This window comes from Schistocerca serialis, chromosome 11 (assembly GCF_023864345.2).
Source record: "Schistocerca serialis cubense isolate TAMUIC-IGC-003099 chromosome 11, iqSchSeri2.2, whole genome shotgun sequence".
NCBI lineage: Eukaryota > Metazoa > Arthropoda > Insecta > Orthoptera > Acrididae > Schistocerca > Schistocerca serialis.
This window is the reverse complement of record NC_064648.1, coordinates 135,484,351-135,511,859: the sequence shown is the minus strand read 5'-3', so window position 1 is coordinate 135,511,859 and position 27,509 is coordinate 135,484,351. Positions and strand designations below refer to the sequence as shown.

General features: G+C 41.9%; 1 protein-coding gene across 2 annotated transcripts in view; it reads right to left on the bottom strand.

Annotated features, from left to right (window-relative positions):
- Nucleotides 1–27,509, bottom strand: part of LOC126426869 (ankyrin-3-like) — a 60,335-nt gene that overhangs the window by 17,343 nt on the left and 15,483 nt on the right. For both annotated transcript variants that reach the window (XM_050088904.1, XM_050088905.1), the window contains exons 2-5: nucleotides 21,620–21,754; nucleotides 21,450–21,497; nucleotides 5,339–5,900; nucleotides 809–958 (exon numbers count right to left, since the gene is read on the bottom strand). In XM_050088904.1, coding sequence (XP_049944861.1) covers nucleotides 809–958; nucleotides 5,339–5,900; nucleotides 21,450–21,497; nucleotides 21,620–21,707 — 848 coding nt within the window. In that variant the 5' untranslated portion in view covers nucleotides 21,708–21,754. The remainder of the gene's footprint in view (nucleotides 1–808; nucleotides 959–5,338; nucleotides 5,901–21,449; nucleotides 21,498–21,619; nucleotides 21,755–27,509) is intronic.

Sequence of the window (27,509 nt, the reverse complement as noted above, 5' to 3'; positions counted from 1 at the left end):
GACTTCCAGTTTCATTTAGGCTGATGTTCCAAACAAATGATTTCCAAGGACTACTGCCAGACGATCTCATATTCAGCTCTCGTGGCAGACTGAACTTCGGTCTCTTACAGACGCCATTCATCCAATGGTGCTATTTGGGCGCATACTGTCAAACGCAATTATAGTTTCTGCAAAACAAACATGGAAATAAAACTGACAGCTGAAAGCTTGAGTCAAGTGAGGTCGTTTGATAGGATGACCAACTAGCTTCACTCTACAACATTCCATAACCTTATTCTGATGATGGATATTATTTTTACGTCTTTTCCTTCATAATGACCCATCATCATTTCCTTTTGACGACCATAACTAACTTGTGCATAATTATTTATTCGCATTAAAGTAATATTTTTAGTTACAATGCATAAATGTAGCTGTAACACCAATTTTATACAAATTTACTTTAGGAGATGGGAAACCACCACTGATAAGATAACTTTCACCTGACAGACCATTCACTACATTTGGAGAGTAAAAGTTGTTTATGGTACCTTTGTCAAATAACTGCATGGATGGACCAACTGTGGTCTGAACAGGTTGTAATTCACACTCTGTTCCCAGAAAAATATCTTGAGAAACACTATGATACATGCTTACACAAACATCAAAAATTAACAAATAAAATGCCGTTTCTTGACAATTATAACTTCTATTTTATCGAAAAATACAATAAAGTGAGATTCTGTTTTTGGATAAGATCACTTGGCTAACGCCCTCATAAGTGGTATGATGAATGTGGAAATCGTGCATGTATAGCGACAGTACTCACCTCAGGAAAGAGACGGAAGCGTCGTCAAATGTGGGAGTGGGGCAGGTAGCTGTGTGCTTTGCAGCTGGAACAGGAGCCCTGCTGCAGTTTCTGTGGCCAGTGTGCAGCGGAGTGGTGGGGGTGACCTCGCTGTCTCCAGTCGCTGGAGTGCTGTGCAGAGACACAGGGTGTGGTCACTCTGTACACACGGAGGACAGAGGGCAGCCTATTGCTGACAATGCTGCTGAGAACTTATCCAGACACAACTAATAGAACACACACTTTCAACATCAGTAGTGGGTCCTCTGAGAAGAAGGACTTACCCCTGTGCTAATCGGTTTAGCCCCCACACTAGTAGCATGGCTTAGCAAACAACAGGCTGGATAAATTAAAGTACAAATAAAAGGTACATGCTAAGGTCAACATTTAGGTTGAACTGATATGACAACTAGTCATCAGCGTAGTTTAAATACATAAAAACAACATTCCCACAGAAATAAAAATGGAAATAATCTTTACATGTACAACTTGTACCATTATCATCAGATTGTATCGGTAGCTGTTAGGGACTTGGCTGTAGGATGCGCAGCTGGTAAATTACAGAAGAGCAGATTCTGAACTGTGCACCAAAAGAAATTTAGAGAAGCAAGGGTTACAGATGTGTGATACTGTGCAGCTATTCCCTTACTACGTTTAACTGTCACCAAAATAGGCAAGTAAATATATTTGTTTCACATTGGCCAACGAGCACTCTCAATAAACTAGCGAACATTGAGCAATGAGTAAGATAAAAAAGGCAAACAGAAGCATTCTATACATACACTTATGCGTGATATGTAGTCAGAAGTTGTTATTCGAATGGAAATAGAAATTATGTTTAATTCTTATATTCTATATATACACTTCTATCAGACTGTGATAAGAAGATTTCCTGTAGAACGAAGGAAAGAGTTGGATTTAAATTAAGGAGACATGGGTTACATAACACAGGAGACAATGCAATGTTGTGTAAATACGCATTAAATCATTATCAGTCATTAAATGTGACTAAAGTAAGCTGTGGTTGCTACAAGTGAGGAGAAGATACAGGTCGATGAATGGAAACTCTATCAGTGATGGAAGCATACATAGAGTGTTCGGAAATTCTCTTTACAAACTACTAGGACTTGTAGAGGGGGGAGAGAACGTAATATGTTGAACAGGAACTCCGTCTGGAAATGTACTGCATGCATTCTACGACAGTTTGAGTTCACGTGTTTAAATCATTCACTTCTGCTTCAAGAAGTGAATTAGGAGTGATGTAATACAGTTATTAGGTAACAGTCCGAAAGTAAACACAGCTAAGCATCCATTTATCAGTTCCACACATCTGTTTGCATTAACACTTAAACATTACCTTCTGCATGTACAGTATGCTAGCTTGATCTTTTGTTTTGGACTAATGTGAACACGTAATATTTCAGTGATAATACAAACAAGGAGGCTTAGCTGATAAAGGAATCTTTCGTTGTGTTTCTTTCGAATTGTTATCTAGTAACTGTACTGCATCACACCTAACTCAGCTGCTCAAGCAGAAGTGGATGAGTTAAACATCTGAACTGAAACCGTCGTAGGAGGGAAACGGTTTGTTTCTGGACATGGATTCCAGTACTCACTCCCCTCTACAAATAATATAAGTCTCTAAAGGAAATTTCTGAACCTACTGTACACACACACACACACACACACACAGACACAGACACACACACAAAACATCTGCAAAAAGCAAATATGTGTCAACTATTGGGCATTAGGATTTTATGGTGCATTTGTTAAGTGATACAGCATATAGAAAATGATAATGAGACAAAAGGTATTATGAATACTCATATTGTGGGAGATGTATCAGTAACTGCAATGTATGGGCTAGGGAATGTCCTAACACTGTGAAGTTCTTTGGGCAGCCTTTAGAAACAGCATAGAGAACTACAAGCAAGGCTGCCAGGTTGGTAGACAACTGACAGATGTTCCACCAAGAAGCACATACAGTGTTTTGACTAATAAAACCACCTCTCCTAATGTGCTAGAGAATGGGAATGTTCAAATTACAGCACATATCCTTTGGAACAACGGAACACAAGGCGAAAGGAAATGGGAAGCGTTGTGTGGATCTGCGCATTTTGTGGATCTTTCTGGGTTGCGGAGACTGGTCTGTTGTCTCCTGAAGTGGCCGCAGGCTGTTTGAGGAGTAAGATCCTACAGCTTCCTGCAGACGTACTTGTGTCACGTCCTGCAACGGATGTCTTCCTCATGATTCGATTCAGCACCGCACCCTTCTTCTTGGATTCTAGCACACATCTTAAGACCTGTATCTAATAACACTCTACTACTTGGGGAGAATAAACAAAGTTTGTTCTGTGAACCGTAGGTATATTTCAGAAATGAACATAGAAAGTGAAGGAGAAACATAGAAATCAAACTGCAGTAGTGATGTGGAAATAGCGATCAGTCTGACCGTCTTCTGTACAGCACCTATTTTTTTCCAAGGTTTAATTTTTATGTCATGACAACATCAGAGCTGGAAAGTTTTAAATTCTTTTCTGATCTCTTTGAACTGCGCTGCAGAGTTCCTGGTGTTAACACCGGACTACACGCTTGTTGATCAATGCCATCCTTCCTTTATGCAGCATATGTAGGTTGTAAGTATCTCATTGTGAACACCAGAAGAGACAGCAGACAACAATATATGTAATATTGAGTAAAGAGATTTTGGTGAATTGCACAGCACACAGAATAAAGCCTGCAGGTCGCTGCCATGGCTGCTGACACTACACATCGTTGTGTCTGGTGTACATCTGTTGTGAGCAGCACATCACTGTGTCCACCCCACTGCTGATACGGCTCCTACCCTCTTCACAGCAATATACCGCTTATTCAGATACTTTACACCAGAACCTATAAGGCTGTTGCACATATGCAGTTCAGCACATCTAATGGCCGCAAATAATGATAAAACCATTTATAAATCTACGAATAATTAAGTTCTCCATTGATTTTTTTAACCTAACCTGTCCGGTAATAAACCCAGTTGGATCTAGTACTTCTTTAATTCTAACAGGTGTGAATATTACTGAACTATCAGTTTAACAGGTAACAGCAGAATAATAATAAACACGAATTCCTTACAGACGAGTGGAAATGGTAGAAAACGAGCATGGGGAAGACCAGTTTGGATTCAATAGAAATGTTGCAAGATGTGAGGCAATACTGACCCTACAACTTATAAGATAGATTAACGGTAGGTAAACCTACGTTTGTAACATTAGCGGACATAGAGAAAGCTTTTGAGAATGTTGACTGGAATACTCTTTTTCAAATTTTGAAGGTGGCAGGGGTCAAATAGAGGGAGCGAAAGGCTATTTACAATTAGTACAGAAACCAGATGGCAGCTATAACAATAGACAGGCTTGACAGGAAAGCAGTGTTTGGGAAGGGACTGAGACAGGGCCGTAGCGTATCCCTGATGTTATTCAATCTATATATAGAGCAAGCAGTAAAGGAAAAAAAAAAGAAAAATTAAGAGTAGGAATTAAAATCCATGGAGATGAAATAAAGACTCTGAGGTTTGGCGACGACATTGAAATTCTGTCACAGACAGCAAAGGACCTGGAAGAGCAGTTGAAAGAAAAGGACAGTGTCTTGAAAGGAGGATATAAGATGGACATCAACAAAAGAAAAAGGCGGATAATGAAATGTAGTTCAATTAAATCAGGTGATGCTGAGGGAATTAGGTCAGGAAATGACAAACTTAAAGTAGTAGATGAGTTTTGCTATTTGGGGAGCAAAGTAGCTGATGATGGTCGAAGTAGAGGGCATAGAAAATGTAGACCAGCAGTGGCAAGGAAAGCGTTTCTGAAGAAGAGATATTTGTTAACATCGAGTATAGATTCAAGTGTCAGGAAGCCTTTTCTGAACGTATTTGTATGGAGTGTAGCCATGTATGGAAGTGAAACATGGGTGATAAATAGTTTAGACAAGATAAGAATAGAAGCTTTCGAAATGTGGTGCTACAGAAAAATGCTGGAGATTAGATTGGTAGATCACAGAAATAATGAGGATATACTGAATAGAATTGGGGAGAAGAGGATTTTGTAGCACTTGACTGAAGGAAGGGATCCGTTGGTTGGACATATTCTGAGGCATCAAGGGGTCACTGATTTAGTACTGCAGGGCAGCGTGGGGGGTTAAAACTGTGGAGGGAGACCCAGACATGAATATATTAAGCTGGTTCCGAAGGATGTTGGTTGCAGTAGGTACTGGGAGATGAAAAAGCTTGCACAGGATAGAGTAGCATGGAGAGCTCCTTCGAACCAGTCTCTGGACTGAAGACCACAACAACAACATTAAACTAACATGAGAAATCAATGAAAGCATCGCGAGATATCAGAAAATGTCAGTCAGTGATGGTGTATTTTGCTGCACAGATACACGTAAAGGAGCTGGAAATACACGCACACACACAGAACTACACAGGACTGGACAACGTAGACATGTAGCTTCTCTTGTATTTACCTGGTTTCTGCTGGTGGCTCAGACAGCAGCTTGAGCACTTCAATTAAATCTTCAGGCTGACAATGTAGCGCATCTGCCCAATCCTTCGTGGCCATCACGTACAAAATATGAGTCTTTATGAAGGCGGCGGCGGCCTTCTTAAGGCTGCTACAGGAGTTCCGAATAGCGAGCACAGCTGTGGCCACCGCAGTCTCAACAGACAGCTGTGCAGCCAACTGCTGCTCGCACTGTGCCTTCAGGCCTGACAAGCCGTACTTATGAGCCGCGACCAGCAGCTGGGGGGCCATTATGGCCAGCTGCGGGGCCTGCAGGGTATACATGTAGGCCACGAGGTGGCGCAGTAACTGGCCCCCCACGTCTGGGACTGTGGCCTCCAGCGTGCCGTGGCTGAAAACAGCGGCGAACACGGGACTCCTGGCGGCCAGGACGGCCCTGTGCGCTGCCAGACGGGTGTCGCCCGCCACCAGAGTCACCACGGCGCTGCCTCCAGCGTCCAGCAGGGTGCCCAGGTCCACAGTGGGAGCCTCTTTCCCCTCCTGGACCTGTCCTGCTGTGGGCGATTCTGAAACACAGCGTCACTGAGTAGACCCTTCCCCTTGCACAGCACCCTCCATGTGAGAACATGCTTGAGCCACAACTGGATCTGCGTCAACCATCACTTCCTAACACTAAATGAACTAGACTTCGCCATACCCCTGGTAATACCATGTGGGTCATTTTTACCCGCAGTAGAAAACCACCATTTTGTTCGTATCTGGGTGGTATTATGAGTGTCTTCATGTTGACAATACGTCTCTAAAATGAACAGTACGTGGTCAAATATAAATTTTCTCTATGTAAACATTTTTTTTATTTTAAATGTTACAGAAGAAATTCCACAATCTTTCGTAAATTTGGTAAAGCAATGTTGTAATGAGTAAGGAGTGAGACAGGGTTGTAGCCTCTCCCCGATGTTATTCAATCTGTATATTGAGCAAGCAGTAAAGGAAACAAAAGAAAAATTCGGAGTAGGTATTAAAATCCATGGAGAAGAAATAAAAACTTTGAGGTTCGCCGATGACATTGTAATACTGTCAGAGACAGCAAAGGACTTGGAAGAGCAGTTGAACGGAATGGACAGTGCCTTGAAAGGAGGATGTAAGATGAACATCAACAAAAGCAAAACGAGGATAATGGAATGTAGTCAAATTAAATCGGGTGATGCTGAGGGGATTAGATTAGGAAATGAGACACTTAAAGCAGTAAAGGAGTTTTGCTATTTAGGGAGTAAAATAACTGATGATGGTCGAAGTAGAGAGGATATAAAATGTAGACTGACAATGGCAAGGAAATCGTTTCTGAAGAAGAGAAATTTGTTTACATCGAGTATAGATTTAAGTGTCAGGAAGTCGTTTCTGAAAGTATTTGTATGGCGTGTAGCCATGTATGGAAGTGAAACATGGACGATAACCAGTTTGGACAAGAAGAGAATAGAAGCTTTCGAAATGTGGTGCTACAGAAGAATGCTGAAGATAAGGTGGGTAGATCACGTAACTAATGAGGAGGTATTGAATAGGATTGGGGAGAGGAGAAGTTTGTGGCACAACTTGACTAGAAGAAGGGATCGGTTGGTAGGACATGTTTTGAAGCATCAAGGGATCACAAATTTAGCGTTGGAGGGCAGCGTGGAGGGTAAAAATCGTAGAGGGAGACCAAGAGATCAATACACTAAGCAGATTGAGAAGGATGTAGGTCGCAGTAGGTACTGGGAGATGAAGAAGCTTGCACAGGATAGAGTAGCATGAAGAGCTGCATCAAACCAGTCTCAGGACTGAAGACCACAACAACAACAACAACAACGTTGTAATGTTTTTCTTTATAAAAAGATTGAAACATAATCAAAACATATTGTTTATGTGAGTATTAATAGTTCAAAAATGGTTCAAATGGCTCTGAGCACTATGGGACTCAACTGCCGTGGTCATCAGTCCCCTAGAACTTAGAACTAATTAAACATAACTAACCTAAGGACATCACACACATCCATGCCCGAGGCAGGATTCGAACCTGCGACCGTAGCAGCAGCGCGGCTCCGAACTGGAGCGCCTAGAACCGCACGACCACCGCGGCCGGCTATTAATAGTATTTTTCCTTTTATAGAAGAATAAGATAAGTACCAAATATTTGTGAAACATTCTAAAAAGCAGTAGGTGACTAAAATGCTCTGCATTTTTTGTAGTTATTGCAATGAAGGAAATAAAACATAAGAACAAATAACTAACATCTGCTGTAGTGTAAGAGAACTGTTAGCAGTGCTCCAGACAGTAGTGTAGGAGGGGCGTTGGGATTCTGCACTGTATAATATGTTGTCTCGAATGAAAAACAGCCCACAGTTGCACTAAATTTTGTTTCTTTTAAATCTGGACCGTGATTTCTGCTATAATAATATAGCCTTCTTCAGAACTCATACACACAAATAAATGAATAATCTCTTAGACCAGCAGCTGTGTCAAGACCAATAAAATAGTTTCAAGAGACATAAGCCTGTTTCGAACATAAATAAAATTACATATGGCTACGTATGTCCTCCGCCACTACCTCTGTTATACTGTCACTGCCACGATGAAAATAATGAAGTATAATATGTCACATGTTATTTTGTAGTTTTGCAGTGTTACTTCGCGTAGGTCTGCATGTCGCCAGTCCATAGAAAACGGAAAGCCTCACTGATATAAAGTATCATTCGACAACCGAATAATTTGTATTTAACGTTCTTTTTGGCCCAAAGTATAATGTACCCTAACAGCTCGCGAATAACGTCGAGGCGTGCCCAGATCATATTTAGTGACAGAAAACCGGTATTACTGATATCAAACTGTGCGTTAAATAGGTATGGGTCAAAAATGACCCACATCGTACTACTGGTATAATAGATAAATTTTTCGTACTTCTAGGTGAGTGAGCTAGGGGGGATGAAATTTTGGTAAGTTATACAATCCCATAAATGATGAAAAGTCACGGGAGCGTTTGGTCGTGCGATGATTATAGAGGCGGGTAACGTGGGTCAAAAATGACCCACATAGTACTCCTAGTAGAAATAGTGTTCTTCACAAGTCAGCACAACAATACGACATTCTTCCTGTGTCAAAATAATGAGTCACGTGAATATCCACATATCCTTAACGACACCATTTGATTCATCACATCTTAGATTCCACCTTAAATGAAGTGGACAAAGTCATGACGAAACTGTATTACTAATGGTTTGTGACAAAACGACGACAAATCAGCGTCCGAGTACCTGTCGTGGATGGCCACGTACTCTAACACCTTGTTGCTTATTTAGGAAATAAAATCGCTGGAGGAGTAAGGAGCGAGGAAAAAGTAAGAATCAGAACAAAACCTAGAAAGGAGATGTTAGCCTCTAAAACTGACTGGTAACACACCAGAAAAATGCTTCCAAAAGCGTGTTTGTAGTGTTGCATCTTGTAAATGTGAGACCTGGACTCTATGATATACGGAACTGAAAAACGGAATACTTTTGAAATGTGTTGTTAAAGGCACACCGTGAAAAGTCAAAGGGACTAATAAGATAACAAACAACGAAATCAATAAAATAATGCTGACTAGAAGGGGTTTGTTGATTATCTGTTTAGGTGCAATGGACATTTATATATCATCAAAAAAATACCAGAGGAAGTCCACGGTTGAAGTTCGAGAATCAAACTACGAGAGATGCCTGCTGCCACATCCACACAGAGGTAGCAAAATCATGGGATAGAGGTATGCACTTTCACATATGGCGGTAGTCCGGCATACAAAAGGTATGAAGTGGCAGTTTATTGGCCGAGCTGTCGATTGTATTCAGGTGATTCACATGAAAAGGTTTCCAGCTTGATTATAGGCGCACTACGGGTATTAATAAACTTTGAACGCTGATTAGAAGGTGGAGGTAGACAAATGGGACATTCCATTTCGGAAATCGTCAGACAATTCAACATTTGGAGATCCACGGCGTCAAGAGTATGCCGAGAGTACCTCTCACTACAAACAAAGCAGTGGCCGACGGCGTTCATTTAGGGGCCGAGAGCAGCGGCGTTTGTCAGTGCTAAGAGGCAAGGAACACTGCGCGAAACAACCGCAAAAATCAATGTGAGACATACGATAAACGCATCTCTTAGGACAGTGCAGCGAAATTACGTTAATGGGCTATGACAACAGGTGACCAACGTGAGTGCAATTGCATAACAGCATGACTTCCCCTGTAGCCCCTCTCCTGTGCTCGTGATCACATTGGTTGGACCCTAGACGACTGGAAGACGGTGGTCTGATTGGATCACGAAGTCCAGGCCCAAGCTGTCAACAAGACACAGTGCAAGCTGGTGCTAGCTCTATACTGGTGTGGACTGTGTTTACATGGAATGGACTGGGTCCTCTGGTCCAATTGAGCCGATCATTGACTGGAAATAGTAATGTTTGGCTGCGTGGAGACAATACACGATTGGGCTGTAACTATGAGATAAGTATTTGATCGCTAAGTATCAAAAAATTTGATTACCACATGAAGCTACAACAATTCCAAAACTTTTCTGTGCCTAATGCAATATATATATTTCCCCTCACTTCGCAAATTTGCCAATATCGTACATTCAACTTTATTTAGTATACTCTGCCAAAGAGGACGGTGTCTTCTGTAAGTACTGTTTGTTTTTCGCTATGACAAATCTGTTAAAGATAGTAATCAAAATGTTACAGCCCTGGAAAACTCCAAGTTTCTGGTGTAGAAGCATGATCAATATTTCAACATCGAGGCGTGCTGTACTTACTATATAGCTACTCTAATCCATGGTCAAAATTTTGTTCACATGATGATGAACAAGACAGAAGATATGAAATATCGCCAGGACCAAGGCTTGGTGGAGCGGGTGGGAAGGAAACAGAAAAGGGCTAGACCCTCTCATCGATGTGGTGATTATCTGTGGATGTCAGGAGATTGCATTAAGGCCCCCTTAATGACTTAGATCCTACTGAAGTTGACAAACAAGATGACAAGTACATGGGTAACTTTCGTGTAATTATAAAGCATGTTTCAGAGGACAGGCCTATGACTGTGCTGCATCTATGTGGGGGAATTCCTGTGGGGTTTATGCATTCATACAACAGAACTACCCTTTAGCTGTTTATTCTCACTGTGGAGCTCATAATTTCTGCAAATTCCATCTGCTTTCGTTATTGAGTATCCCAGTTGAGCAAAAAATTTTCTTAGTTTCATTATTGTCCGTTCGAAAGGCAAATTAACTGCTTGTCACAATTTATAATTACAATCTGACTATACCTCCTCTGCGTTTCAGAACGAAATACAATTCTGTGGATTTGGCTCCACCTAAATCCCTGGAGCCGGAACTAAACATTGAAATGACCAACACTCGGTGAGAGCTGTTTTCCAAATCAGATGCCTACTTCTCGCCGCTACATTGTCTTCATCGATGGCGTATAGACAATAGCATGAATCAGCCAACTCTCGTCGATGGGAACTGTCCACAGTGATCCCTGGGTTTCCTTAAATAGTTATTCTCCAGGAAGAACCGTGCTGTCCCGTTCTAACTCGTGACCGGATACAGGCACGGTCTTGCGATAAGGCCAGCGACCTCTTACTTTTGCGTGTTGAGATATCTATTGTTCTGTAGTTCTTAGTGCGCCTTCTGAAAATCTTGCGTGGCAGCTATGGACTGTATGAGCGTTACATTCTGTGACATACATGGTACAACCGTAATTCATGTTGCCGCTGCCCGCCCTTCTCCCCCAAAAGTGCATCTAGGCCACAGCAGGCCCTGGAGGCCTCGACCGTGTTGGAGCATTCACCATTCTGGGGAAGGGTGGGGGGACTGGATCCACTTCTATTCATATGGGATGAGAGCGTGACGAATTGTGGCTGCCCACAGGAGGTCTTGGGTGGGGGAAGTGGTAGATGGCGCAAAGAGAGTCGCATTACAGGCGTCTGGAGTGCAAGAAGGAGTTATGGCACCCATTAGTGGTTTGGATCCATGATGGGCCCATACTTCATGGATATGCCAGCAGCGACAGCCTCTTCGCAGCAACTGAAATTCAAACATTGCCTGCCCAATCAAATGGAGAATAAAGGGAGGGTGTCTACAGCTGCACTGGATCCTGCAAAGAAAACCTACACCATCCATTGATCCAAGAAGGTATGGGGCTGTTCTGATTCTAGGGAAAATGGTGATTTATGAGGTTGACCATGTGGACTGATGAAACTAAATTGAACAGCAAGAATCAGAAATTCTGCTGATGATAATTGGGGCCATTGTCAGTGACCAAAGCTTGTGGGACACCTTTAAGGGCGAACAACCATGCAACAATTTGGATCGTCTTCACTGAGGTTGTGAATGGCATGAAAAACACAAAGGAGAACCCACTGCTCACATTCAAAATCAGACGCCACACAGATCCAAGGAATGGGCCAGCAAAGTCCAAATGAAGACAGGACCAATGAGTCACCATAGGAGGCGATGGAAAATACTGACAGGGGGGCACAGCTTGCTTGTTTTGACATGTGAGGCACTCTTTCACCATTCTCGCATTAAGTGTCTCCATACCCTTCCAGTGGATGTATTGCTAGGAGAGTCAAAATGACTTCCCAATGCCATAGGGTTTTGGGAATGAGGACCTGAGCTTGGCCCATTGCGACCTTTATCAGCGCAATGTGATGCAAGGATAAAGATTTTTGCTGCGTGCTACAGAAGGCTTGGAGGTCTGGGTACATGAGAGATTACTTTCTCTGCAGGCCATCTTTCTGTTGTATAATGCAAAACCTCCTGGAGGACATGGCCTGTCACTGTGTGTTATCCCACAAGGGGTGCATCAATTGGAAGATAGGTCTTTGGTGATGGCAGTCTCACTGTCCTCATGAAAATAGACTTCTGGACCCTCATGAAATTCTGGGTTCTGGCTGACATGAAATCGCGATAGGATATTGGCATTGGCGGCATTACAGTGATACTGGATACCATAGGCATATCCTGAGAGAAACAGAGCCCACAGTGGCAAGTTGCTGAATACTTGACGAGTCGCATTAGAGGCTTATGATCTGTCATGAGTGTGAAACGGCGGCTATAGATGTAGGCATGGAAGCGTTTGCTGCCAAAGATGATGACCAAAGCCCCCTTTTCTATGTGGTTCCTCTGTCCTGCTGTAAGTGTCTTGGATACAAATGTTGTGGGTCGCTCCATGCCATTCTCAATAAGGGACAAAAGTGTGCCAGTCAGCATCAGCCACTAATACCAATGGTTTCGTTGGATTGTATACCATGAGACAAGTCGGTCGAAGAGGGCCTTCTTCAGGTTTTGGAACACCTTATTACATTAGGATGGCCACTTCCATGGAACTCTGTTACAGAGTGAGTGGTGCCAGAATCGCTGAAGCATGAGGCATGAATGGTTTATAGCAGTTTGGCTGACTTAGACTTCGGCTGGAATGCATCTATCGAGGCCAGTAATTTTTGGATGGCACGCACACAATGTGGTGTAAGCCATATGCCTGATGTCCTGAAGATATGTCCTAAATATTCGACCTGGTGGATGGAAAAAGAACATTTGCCAAGATAACAACGAAGGTAAACTTCTGTGAATGGGGAGAAGACCATCAGCTGTATACTTTCCAACAACCAGAAAATTGTCAAGGTAGCTCACGGTCCCTGAGACGTCCTTTAAGTGTTGCTCATCCCCGCCCCCCCTGTAAACCATGGACCTTGCTGTTGGTGGGGAGGCTTGCGGGCCTCAGCAATACAGATGGCCATACCATAGGTGCAAACACAATGGAGGGGTATCTGTTGAGAGGCCAGACAAATGTGTCGTTCCTGAAGAGGGGCAGCAGCCTTTTCAGTACTTGCAGGGGCAACAGTCAGGATGACTGACTGATCTGGCCTTGTAACACTAACCAAAACGGCCTTGCTGTGCAGGTACCGTGAACAGCTGAAAGCAATGGGAGATTAGAGCCGTAATTTTGCCTGAGGGCATGCAGCTTTACTGTATGGTTAACTGATGATGGCGTTCTCTTGGGTAAAATATTCCAGAGGTAAAATAGTCCCCCTTTCAGATCTCCGAGCAGGGACTACTCAAGAGGACGTCGTTATCAGAAGAAAGAAAATTGGCGTTCTACAGATCAGAGTGCAGAATGTAAGATCCCTTAATAGGGCAGGCTGATTAGAGAATTTAAACAGGGAAATGGATAGGTTAAAGTTAGATATAGTGGGAATTAGTGAAGTTAGGTGGCAGGAGGAACAAGACTTTTGGTCAGGTGAATTCAGGATTATAAATACAAAATCAAAGAGGGGTAATGCAGGAGCTGGTTTAATAATGAATAAAAACAATAGGAGTGCAGGTAAGCTACTACAAACAGCGTAGTGAAAGCATTATTGTGGCCAAGATAGACATGCAGCCCATGCCTACTACAGTAGTACAAGTTTATATGCCAACTAGCTCTGCAGATGATGGAGATATTGATGAAATGTATGATGAGATAAAAGAAATTATTGAGGTAGTGAAGGGAGGCTAAAATTTAATAGTCACAGGTGAATGGAATTCGAGAATAGGAAAAGGGAGAGAAGGTAACATAGAATGTGAATGTGGATTGGGGATTGGAAATGAAAGAGGAACCTGTCTGGTAGAATGTTGCAAAGTGTATAACTTAATCATAGGTAACACTTGGTTCAAGAATCATAAAAGAAGGTTAGATACATAGAATAATCCTGGAGATACTAGGAGGTATCAGATAGGTTATATAATGGCAAGACAGAGATTTAGGAACCAGGTTTTAAATTGTAATATATTTCCAGGGGAGGATATGGACTGACCAGAAACTATCTATTATAAACTGTAGATTGAAACTGAAGAAACTACAAAAAGGAGGGAATTTAAGGAGATGGGACCTGGATAAACCGACTAAACCAGAGTTTGTACAGAGCTTCAGGGACGGCATAAGGGAATAATTGACGGGAATGGGGGAAAGAAATACAGTAGAAGAAGAATGGGCAGCTCTGAGGGACGAAGTAGTGAAGCCAGCAGAGAATCAAGTAGGTAAAAAGACGAGGGCTAGTAGAAATCCTTGGGCAACAGAAGACATATTCAATTTAATAGATGAAAGGAGAAAATATAAAAATGCAGTAAATGCAGCAGGCAAAAAGGAATACAAACGTCTCAAAAATTAGATCGACAGGAAGCGCAAAATCGCTAAGCAGGGATGGCTAGAGGACAAACGTAAGGATGTAGAGGCTTATCTCACTAGGGGTAAGACAGATACTGCCTACAGGAAAATTAAAGAGACCATTGGAGAAAAGAGAGCCACTTGTATGAATATCAAGAGCTCAGATGGAAATCCAGTTCTAGGCAGAGAAGGGAAAGCAGAAAGGTGGAAGGAGTATATAGAGGGTCTATATAAGGGCGATGTACTTGAGGACAATATTATGGAAATGGAAGAGGATGTAGATGAAGATGAAATGAGAGGCACGATACTGCGTGAAGAGTTTGACAGAGCACTGAAAGACCTGGGGTCGAAACAAGGCCCCAGGAGTAGACAACATTCCATTAGAACTACTGACGGCCTTGGGAGAGCCAGTCCTTACAAAACTCTACCATCTGGTGAGCAAGATGTATGAGACAGGTGAAATACCCTCAGACTTCAAGAAAAATATGATAATTCCAATCCCAAAGAAAGCAGGTGTTGACAGATGTGAAAGTTACCGAACTATCAGTTTAATAAGTCACAGCTGCAAAATACTAACACGAATTCTTTACAGGCGAATGGGGAAACTGGTAGAAGCCGATCTCGGGGAAGATCAGTTGGGATTCCATAGAAATGTTTGAACATGTGCGGCAATACTGACCTTATGACTTATCTTAGAAGAAAGGCAAACCTACGTTTCTAGCATTTGTGGACTTAGAGAAAGCTTTTGACAATGTTAACTGGAATACTCTCTATCAAATTCTAAAGGTGGCAGAGGTAAAATACAGGGAGCGAAAGGCTATTTACAATTTGTACAGAAACCAGAAGGCTGTTATAAGAGTCGAGGGGCACAAAAGGGAAGCAGTTGTTGGGAAGGGAGTGAGACATGTTTGTAGCCTCTTCGTGATGTTATTAAATCTGTATATTGAGCAAGCAGTAAAGGAAACAAAAGAAAAATTCGGAGTAGGTATTAAAATCCATGGAGAAGAAATAAAAACTTTGAGGTTCGCCGATGACATTGTAATTCTGTCAGAGACAGCAAAGGATTTGGAAGAGCAGTTGAACGGAATGGACAGTGTCTTGAAAGGAGGATATAAGATGAACATCAACAAAAGCAAATCGAGGATAATTGAATTTAGTCGAATTCAGTCGGGTGATGCTGAGGGAATTAGAATAGGAAATGAGACGCTTAAAGTAGTAAAGGAGTTTTGCTATTTGGGGAGCAAAATAACTGATGATGGTCGAAGTAGAGAGGATATAAAATGTAGACTGGCAATGGCAAGGAAAGCGTTTGTGAAGAAGAGAAATTTGTTAACATCGAGAATTGATATAAGTGTCAGGAAGTCGTTTCTGAAAGTATTTGTATGGAGTGTAGCCATGTATGGAATTGAAACATGGACGATAAATAGTTTGGACAAGAAGAGAATAGAAGTTTTCGAAATTTAGTGCTACAGAAGAATGCTGAACATGGGAAGATCACATAACTAATGAGGAAGTATTGAACAGAATTGGGGAGAAGACGAGTTTGTGGCACAACTTGACAAGAAGAAAGGACTGGTTGGTAGGACATGTTCTGTGGCATCAGGAGATCGCAAATTTAGCATTGGAGGGCAGTGTGGAGGGTAAAAATCGTAGAGGGAGACCAAGAGATGAATACACGAAGCAGATTCAGAAGGATGGAGGTTGCAGTAAGTACTGGGAGATGAAGAAGCTTGCACAGAGTAGAGTAGCATGGAGAGATGCATCAAACCAGTCTGAGGACTGAAGACCACAACAACAACATAGTACCTCCAAAAAATTGATGTAACTTCGACGATGTCAAACGGAAGCTATGTGTATTGGAGCAATCCAAAAGGAGTGGCTATGATGGTTATGATTACAGTCTCCTGGGAGCCATTACGCAGTGTGAGGTGGAGATAAGCATCATGATGGTAATTTTTGGCAAATAAGCATAATGAAGGTCATTTTTGGCAAATACCATAGACCCCGCGAGATGTAAACAGTGCCCTGAAGCATGGGAGTGGTATATCTGACGACTACAGACTGGGCATTCACAGTGTCCTGGAAGTCACCACAAATGCAGCCAGCTCCTGATGGTTTCTCCACAATGAAATTGGAAGGGCCCATTGGCTGTGTGTTACTGGGATGAAGACGGCCTCATCCTGAAGATGTTGCAAGTCCTGTTGATGCTTATCCTGGTATGCAAACTCGACGCTACAGACCTTAAATAATTCTGGAGCTGCAGTAGGTGTAAGGTATATATGGAATCCCAGGATGCTCACTGGCAGAACACTGGTCCTAATTTAACCAAGATGTAGGTGGTGTAGGAAGAGGCCCAGGGCTTGGACTGCATCAGAGGTAACAGAAATGGTGTTGTTACTATAACTACATAACTTTGTTGTGAAGTGGTGCCTGGAGGAGACTTAATGGCTTGTGCAACCCAGTCGATTACTGTAGCTGATGACCCAATGTCAGTCTGGAATCTGACTGGCTTGCATTACAACTTAGCTTGTATAGAAAGCAACTGAGAAGACTGCAAGAGTATAGCCTATACCAGTGTCGCTTCTGTAAAATATGGCTGGGAAGAATATTCCTTGGTGTCGCCCAGTCACCAGTCCACAGACATAGAGGTGGAGGTGTGGCAAATTTCAGCTTTGGGGGCACACTAACACCTAGTAACACAATTCACCTTGTGGAAATGGCACTGAGGACTTTTCCAGACTTGGGCTACAACCAATGTTGCATAGCTTCCAATTTGGGTTATGTGGCAAATACCAGAGTTGGGCCTTCGATAAAAGCTGCTGCTGTGGCAGCCTGCTCAGAAGCTCGAATGATAGGAACTCATGAGATGAGCAATGGATCTTCGAGGTTCAGAAGATTCTATTGGAGGTTTTCATCAGGAATGTCAGCTAAAATCTTGTCACAGATGAGAGCTGGTGCACAAGGGATGCATTGTGGCACATGGGGACCAGCATTCCTGGGAGAGACCCCGGACCCTAGCTATTGATTTAGGAATGTAGATTCTGACAGCTAAAGAACTTGCATTGAGCCACAGCAATGTGTATCTGAGCATTGAAGTTTTATACAGCTTTCATGCGTTCATGGGTGGACTATGTGTGCATGGTTTATGCATTGGCGAGGCCTTTCGATTTGAATTGACGCTGTCCACCTTGAGGGGCTCCAGTTGGCCACAGGTCACTATAGGGCCAGTCCCATACCCAGCCTATGTGCTGAGGCTGGGGGGTCACCAGCAGCTTCACCTAGTGCATCAGGCATGCAAGTTCCTCACAGCTCCAACTTCACCCACACTCTATAATGTTGCTCATCCCCCTTACTTCGAACCGTTGAAGAGCCACAATGCCATTTGCGATCCACGTGCACCATGTGCTGGAGTCCCTCAGTGTGGAGCCAGTACTGCCCCAAATCCAGGATTTTAACTGCCTGCTGCCTTGGTTACTGGAGAGACCCAGAGTGATTTTAGATTTGGGGCGCTAAAAGAGAGATTACACTCCTGCTTCCGCTTTTAATGACATATTTTCTGACATTTTACCTGGGCACCACAACAATATAGCTGTTTTTATCCATGTATCGCTACAGGGGGATCCTGTTGGTTGCTCTGTTTTTTTGACAGATCTTGTCCTCAAGATCATACTGCCTTAAGCGTTTACTGTCTTTTAAGCAGAATTTTATGCGATCTTGCGGTCATTGGAGTAGGTGAGACGTTCTTCCAGTGATAAATTTCTTGTCTCATCCGATTTTCTAAGTTCCCTTCAATCTGTGAAACGTTTGTACTCAGCAGGGAAGCTAGTCCCTCCTCCATCTACAACGACTGGGGATTTAGGTGTCCTTTTGCTGGGTACCAGGACACATCGGAATTGCGAGGAACGAAAGGACAGATCTGGCAGCCAAGAGGATTGTCTTGATTCTCAAGTATTACAGTGTGCCATCCTCCTGTATGCTATCACCTCGATGTTGAGCTTAAGAGTCTTGCATCTGTGGGAGGGTGAGTGGCTGGAGGAGACTTTGGTCCACAAAGAAAGCTCTGTTCTGGAGAACAGATGTAGCGTATGTGCATAGGAAACACGACAGAACCCAAAAGACAAGTGCTGCATTCCACTTGGTAATGCATGCAAGAGTTAAGAAGAATCAGGATACTTGTATAGAATTCTTTGACCTAGGAAAAGCGTTCTACAGCGTGATATGACTAGAAATACTCGGAAATTTGGGTATACAATAATATGTATAGGAACACAAAAGAAGGTATAAGAACGGAAGACTATGAGAAAAGAGATATGCTTAATGAGGGTGTAAGGTAGTGAAACTGTGTTTCTCCCCCACTGTCTAATCTGTACATTTAGGAAACCGTAATGAAAATAAAAGACAAATTTAGGAGTTGGATTAACAGTCATGGTTATAAAGTGCCATGGGGAAGATTCGCTTAAAACATTACTGTCAGTGAAGATCAGGAAGAATTATGAGGTCTGTTGTATGGAATGGGGAGTCAAATGAATGCAAATATGTACTTAGTGTGAACAAATGAAAGATTAACGTAATGAAGAATACCAGAAATGAGATTAGCGTTAAATTTAACGTCAAAGTCTGGGATCACAAAATAGATGAAGGAATTTTGCTTCCTTGAAAGCAAAATTACAGATGAAGGACAAAGTAAGGCGGATTTAAGAGGCAGACATGCAGAGGGAAAGATGGCTTTCCTGCGTCGAAGGTGTCTACTACAACCAAACATAAGGAAAATATTTCTAATATTTTACGTCCTGGTATGAATTTTCAACATGGAACGTGAGATAACCAGTTCAACTCTGAAGGTAAGAGGTTGGCACAGGGAGGAAGTCGTGACAGTGCATCAGACTAGGCAGAAGGCACATGACACACACTGACCAGGTACATGAGATACTCAAATGTCACTGACATTAGACTTGCAGTGTATATCCTACAACAACTAACTCCCAATATTTCACATGAAAGTTATGAGTCACCTGTCTGTAACCACTGGGTAACTCAACCAAACCATCCTGCCTTCAGAAATAAGCATCACATGATGTGGCAGTACATCATGTAAATAGCTGAAAACCTACTCTGGGGAAATAGATGGAATACATACATTTCACTCATGTTTTAATGCAACACTTCACCACAGTATTTGTTTCATCAAAATGAAATACACCATCATATGAACTCTTTAGAAAAAGGTGCCCTACACAAAATTCCAGGGAACTCTAATCGGATGTTACAAATGTGGAGAACCTCAAATTATTAAAATAATTAATTCATACAATCAAATGTATTGAATGCTTTGCAACTAGGAATAAAAATAATTTGGCTTTCAGAGGAATATTCCTATCTTTGTATTTGTGTATACCTTAGAGCGTTGACACAGAAATTGTTTTTCTGTAAATACCTTGTGTGATTTGACTAAAGCCTTTGTGCTGTTCAGCCTGCTATTAGCAATTATAAAATCAGTAACTCATCAGTTAACCGGCTAAAACCTTGTCTCATCACAGGAAGTTTCTGTGGCATCAGGACAAGGAGTTACATTTTTGTATAGCCTAGCGTCCCCTTATGATTCGCATTTCTGGTAACAATCTGCACACAGCAGGCATTAATTCGGTGTGAAATTAAATTAATGCTTACAGACGACACCAACGTGGTTACTTAAAATTTATGATCTACAGACATCAATTATGTCCCATTCTTGAATGACATTTTGTTTACCATGTGGTTCCTTCGAAACAGTGTACATATCAACTACATACTGCTACGAAAATGTAGACCAACTTGTAGTTACTTTCTGTAACGTACTGTTACAGAAAGTAAATAGCAATAATTTGATGGACATTCACTCAGATGACAATCGTAATAGGGAACATTACATATCTCACACTGTGAAGAGGTAACTCGACGGGGTTTGGTTTATTATTGATTTAGTAATGTTACTAACAAGAGAATCATAATGCTACTGGTATAGTTGTAGCATGTGCCACGTAACTGGTTCTTACAGGCATACCTGTCTTCCTAAAATAACCATTATTTCCAAGAAAAGAGAAACTAGTATGTTGTTCAAAATAAATAGAAGGAGTAAGTGCTACAAGTCATCTATATAGATGGGAATACTTAACACTCCTTTAAAATTTACTGTTTGTGCCCATGTGAAGGTTCTATGGAACTCTGTTTTACATGAAAGCAAATCTTCAGCTGAACCACAATGATGACATCCACTATTAATTAAAAAATTCTGCCACTGATGAAGGGACACGTTGGAAGCAAACGTACCATAATTTTGAACCCATACCTCAATGAATTTAAACAGATAAGAAACATGGATATAACATAGTCAGCACAAGCATTACAGTTTCTGATGGATACGTCCTGAGATGGTTATCATTATCAGATTCCTGTTTTTAATTGGTTACATAAATATTGTGAACGTGAGAAGGTTTTTCTGTAGTCAATATAAATTTATGGAAGGCGGTGTACAATGTACTACCGTAATCCTGGAAGAAATGTCAAATACCTGTATACCAGGACTACTTATGTGAAATGATGCTGTTTAGCTTCGTCTATTCATGTGTTATATTGATCTAGATGGGACCACTAAACCTTTATGAAAATAATTCAGAAAAAGGCTATGATTACCACTCAAGGCCTACCAACACGTATGTAACACATATGTAAACTGTATTCCAACTCGTACCGACTATAAAAGCAAAAGTAATAATATAGAAACATAGTGGAGTTAGAGATTTTACACATAATAATCAAATGATCCAAATCAGTTATTAAATCATCAGATAAGCCTAGCAATGAGATAAGTTTGCACTGCATGAATTTCTTGAACCATGAAAAGTTTCTGGAAGTAATGGAAAATAATGACACTTACTCTGATTGTCAGTTCCAAAGTGGTAGACTGTGAGTACAGGATCGAATCCTGAAAAACAAATATATGAAATACGTAATGAAAATATTGAATATGTTTTTCATTACCTACTAAAACTGGTTATTCATTATCATATACAGACTTACGTCAATTTACACAAGTAAAATCTTTACCTGTACTGGGACGACAGTCGCTATAGTCGGCAGCTGTGAGTACTGCGACAAAAATGCAGATGAACCAACCAACGCTTCTGCAGAACATGATGTAAGGACAATGCTGTCAGGCCAAATAAACAACTGCTGGAAAATCTGTAAATTTATGAGTAAATATATCTCCACAATTCATTTACTTTCTACAAACTGGATTGAAAATCTAAATTAATATAATAACCTAATTTGGATTACGATGGTTAATGGGGAAACCACACTAGGAGGTTCGAAAAATCCAGTTTTTATAGTATAAAGGGTTAAGTTAACTATCCAAGAATACTCTGTCAAAATTTCAAAGCAAAATTCGCATTTGTACAGAAGGAAATTCTTCCGATATAAGATTTATCAGGGGATGAATTACTAGAGAAATATGTAGATGGCCACACGAAAAATGCTAATGAAACTTTTAATTCCACTATTTGGTGATTAGCTCCCAAACACCTGCACTCCGGATTATAAGTGGTTGATTCGGCGTCGTATTTAGCAGCTGGCTTATTCAATCAAGGAAATTCATCCCTTCTGATGGCCATGAACGAGGCAGGAATTGTAGGAGACACGTAAAGCTTCAGTTATGTCGAACAAATGGGTAACCAGCGCGTATGCCGGCAGAATCTACGTAGTTCATTGAATCGAAGGAAAGTCGGGAAGCTAGGAAAGCACTGCAGCAAGCGCAAAATGAAGCCTGTGAGGAAGAAGAACGATTACGATATGGCGCTGGAATCGCAGATCAATTGCTAAGCATTTTACACTATTGTTGACTTGCACGAATTTCCAGTTTCCAAGAATTCATTTCTCAAACGCGTTCATCTCCAAATGACTTTTTTCACATTTGCGTGCAGTCTAACTCAAAAAGTATTCAATCGATCATTATTAAATGTGATAGTATGATTGTGTATAAAACTACTAATTATATGAACCAACTTATGTGGAGATTTCATGATTTCACGGGTATTTTTCTTCGCCTAAATGGAGAAAAAAAATGTGAAAATCAGAGTAAATTGTTCCCACGCCTGCACAGTTTTTAATTTTCATTATTTTCACCTGCATTGAGGCTCATATTCTTAGAAAATAAGTTAGTAATGTAAAATCAAATCCTTTCTGATTTCAGATGAAAATCGGAATGGCTATGCTGCACGTAATTGGAGAACTATACTCACAATCTTCAGCAGATATCACAGAGCAACTTTGTTATTTTGGCTGAAATTAATATAAAAAATTCACAAAAACTCATGGACTTCGAACATCGTCTGGCGATTAGACGTCACTTTTATAATACTTCTGTATGCGAGATTTCCACACTCCTACACATCCCTAGGTCCACTATTTGACATGTGATAGTGAGGTGGAAACGTGAAGCGCCAAATACAGCACAAAAGCGTACAGGCCGACCTCGTCTGTTGACTGACAGAGACTGCCGACAGTTGGAGAAGGTCGTAATGTGTAACAAGCAGACATCTATCCAGACGATCACACAGGAATTCCGAACTGCATCAGGATCCACTGTAACTATTATGACAGTTAGGCAGGAGGTGAGAAAACTTGGATTTCACGGTCGAGCGGCTGCTCGTAAGCCACACATCACGCAGGTAAATATCAAACAAAGCCGCGCTTGCTGTAAGGGGCATAAACATTGGACGACTGAACAGTGGAAAAACGTTGCGTGGAGTGACGAAGCACGGTACACAATGTGGCCAGCCGATGGCAGGCGTGGTTATCGAGAATGTCCAGTGATCGTCATCTGCCAGCGTATGTAGTGCTAATAGTAAAATTCGGAGGCGGTGGTGTTATGGTGTGATCGTGTTTTTCATGGAGGGAGCTTGTACCCCTTGTTTTTTGCGTGGTACTATCACGGCACAGGCCTATATTGATATTTTAAGCATCTCATTGCTTCTCACTGTTGGAGAGCAATTCAGGGATGGCTATTGCATATTTCAAAACGATCGAGCACCTGTTCATAATGCAGAGTCTAAGGCGGCAGTAGAAGACAATAACATTCCTGTAACGGACTGTCCTGCACAGAGTCCTGATATGAGTCCTATGGAACACCTTTGGGATGTTTTGGAGCACCGACATCATGCCAGGTATCACCGAAAAACCGATATCTCCCTTCAGTGCAGCACTCCATGAAGAATGTGCTGCCATTCCCCAAGAAACCTTCCACCACCTGATAGAACGTATGCCTGCGAGTGTGCAAGCTGTCATCAAGGCAAAGGGTGAGCCAACACCATATTACATTCCAGCATTAGTGATGGAGAGGCCACGAACTTGTAACTTATTTTCAGCCAGGTGTCCGAATGCTTTTGATCACATTGTGTATTTTCAAGGTCAAAATCTTATATGAGTCATCTCGCATATATTAAGAGAAAATCAGGCACTCCCTCATACATTACTCACTCACGTTCTTTATGTACGACAAAGCATTTGCACAGCATTACACAGAATGTTACCAGTTTCCTATATAGCGGTAAAGTCCAAACCAATTCACAATAATTGTACAAATCGCACCAGTTGTGGATGTGGACTGTGTCAAGAATGCGAGAGAAGAGCACTGGCAGAGAAACCAACATTCTGCTACATTTTGAAACCTACGGAGTACACTAGGTCTTGTCCAGGCTGGAGTTTAGGGACGTTCATCAGTCTGTTAGTGAAGTACTGGTGCAGGAAAGAGAGAAGAAGGTAGCGCGCGTTTAGAGCAAGCTGGTTTCAGAGCAGAGAAGGGAAAAGTCGGCAAAGTGCGGTCAGCTACGACAGAAGGCTGTAAATACAGGAGCGTCTGCTCTGCATGGCGACTGCGTCACAAGAGGGCGACTTCAGTGTCCTCTGCTCCACAGGACGCGCCCAGTGGCAACATGTGACCCCTTTCTCAAGCTTCCCAAATGCCTGTGGGGTACATTCAGCAGAGGAATGAAATCGTACCCTGTCAACGGATTTTTCTAGATAGAGCCCCATATGCTATGCAGGGTTCTACATCTACATCTACGTGATTACTCAGCTACTCACAATAAACTGCCTGGCAGAGGGTTCAATGAATCACCTTCAAGATGTCTCTCAACCGTTCCACTCTCGAATGGTGAGCGGGAAAAACCAGTACATAAATTTTTCTGTGTGAGCCCTAATTTCTCTTGTTTTATAGTGATGATCATTTCTCCCTATGTAGGTGGGTGCCAACAGAATGTTTTCGTAATCGGAGGAAAAAACTGATGATTGAAATTTCATAAGAAGATCCCATTGCGACGAAAAACGCTTTTGTTTTAATGATTCCCACTCCGATTTACTTATCATTTCTGTGGCACTATCTCCCCTATTTCGCGATGATATAAAACGAGCAGCCCTTCTTTGAACTTTTCAGGTGTCATCCGTCAGTACCACCTGATGGGGATCCCACACCGCACAGCAATACTCCAGAATAGGGCGGACAAGCGTGGTGTAAGCAGTCTCTTTAGAAGACCTGTTGCGCCTTCTAAGTGTTCTGCCAACGAATCACAGTCTTTGGTTTGCTCTACCCACAACCTTATCTATATGCTCGTTCCAGTTTAGGTTATTTGTAATTGTAATCCCTAAGTATTTAATTGAATTTGCAGCCTTCAGATTTGTGTGAGTCATCGCGTAATCGAAATTTAGCGGATTTCTTTTAGTACTCATGAGAATAACTTCACAGTTTTGTTTATTCAGTGTCGATTCCCATTTTCCGCACCACACAGATATCTTATCTAAATCATTTTGCAATTCGGTATGGTCATCTGATGACATTGTAAGACAATAAATGACAGCATCTTCTGCAAAGATCCTAAGACGGCTACTCAATTTGTCTCCTATGTCGTTAATACAGACCAGAAACAATAGAGGGCCTATAACACTTCCTTGGGGAACGCCGGATATTACTTCTGTTTTACTCGATGTCTTTCCGTCTGTTACTACAAACTGTGACCTTTCTGACAGGAAATCACGAATCAAGTCGCACAACTCAGGAGATATTCCATAGGCATGGTTGGAAGAAGCTTGTGAGGAACGGTGTCGAAAGCGTTCTGGAAATCTAAAAATAGGAATCCCCCGTCGACAGCACTTATTACATCGTGAGTAAAAAGACCTAGTTGTGTTTTAAAAGAACGATATTTTCTGAGACCCTGCTGATTATGTGTCAATAGATAGTTTTCTTCTCGGTGCTTCATAATGGTCGGATGTACTGGTTGGTCACATAGGAACTGCAAGAACTCATGCTAGTTTCCAGGACAGCAGCTTGGATGCAGCTATATGCGTAACAGAAAATGTAAAGTATACATACAGGGTGACTAACATAAAATTTGCATCGAAAATATTGCGGAGATGGAAAGTGCTATTGATGCGCAGTTATCACAGAACGTACAGGTAGTCAGGGCTCCGTATTGTTGGCCAATAAACAGTTCGTAATAATATTTGTAAAGTGTATTTTTTGTGCAAAGGTACACTTCTTGAATGGAACAATGCTTACTGTCATTAAGAAACTGAAAATAGTGTACATTATAATGTTGGTTGGTTTGTTGCAGGATTCTAGTGCAAGCTGCTTACAATATAAATACTTTGTAAAGTTGCCACACTGTCACTTGTACAATACCTGTGGTAGTACGCACTAAAGGACAACGTAAATGCATGCACTAGTTATGTGCATTCTGGGCAGTAACGAGGTAACTGACCATCACAGGTTGTGTTCACAATGACCACCAGCAGCGGCAGCACACGTTTGCTATCTGATATGGAGCGACTGCTGCACACATGCTAGCATTTCGTCGAACATCTCCGAGCAGGCTGCAGTTATGACTCGTTGCGTATCATCAAGTGTAGTCGGTATGTCCTGCGTCATTCAGCTTTCCCCACAGAAAAAGTCAACAGGCATCAAATCTGGAAAATGGGGCAGCTAACGTACTGGTCCTCGCCATCCAATCCAACGTTTTGGAAACAATTTGTGAAGACACGCCGTAATACTCCACCCACTATGTAGTGCACAGCGGTCATATTGGTAACACAGGTTCCTCCTTGTGCGCAGAGGAAAGCCTTCCAGTATCTGTGGGAGATGGTTTGTTAGGAGGCTGTGATAGTTGTGTGCATTCATTGTTCTATCTATGAAACTCATGCCTATGATTTGATGGTTTACTATCCCACAGCAAATGTTTTCACTTCATGGGCACTGATGTTCCACCCAAGGAAGCCAATGGGGATTGTCAACATACCAATAGTGCACGTTTTCACCGTTTACCTGGCTTCACCACGAAAGAAGACACATGAAACATCTGGAGTACTAGTCGTAATGCTTATGTACAGAAGTTAACACGATTCTTATAATTGTTTCCATGGAGCTATTGACTGAGGTAGATGTAATGGGGATGGAATTTACGCTGATGGAGAATGTGTAGGGCACTTGCCTGACTCATGCCACTTCCACAATCGATTGCACAGGAGGTACTGTGTTGATCAACTGCGACAACAGCAAGAAAATTAATTTCCCCGCATCTGTCATCACTTGTTTCATTCTGTTGCGTTCCATAGTTGTTACACTATCATTTTCACACAACTGATTGAGAAGATGGCCGAGATTGGGCTCCTGCCGCATGCACTGCATTCTTCCTACACTCTCCATACACCATGAACATGTCAGCTTTTTCTGCACCAATAAATCCCATTGTACACAAATGAGATACTGCTTAGACTGTCACTTAGTAACTCATAGCAGTGCACTCAAGGAACACACAAGTACACTGTAAACCAACGTAACAACATCGATCTAACAACTATGCAGGTTGAATGGCACAAAGCAGTGTCAATGTGGAAACTTTTCACAATGTGATATCCCATAACTGGCTCGCACTAGACTTCTGCAGCA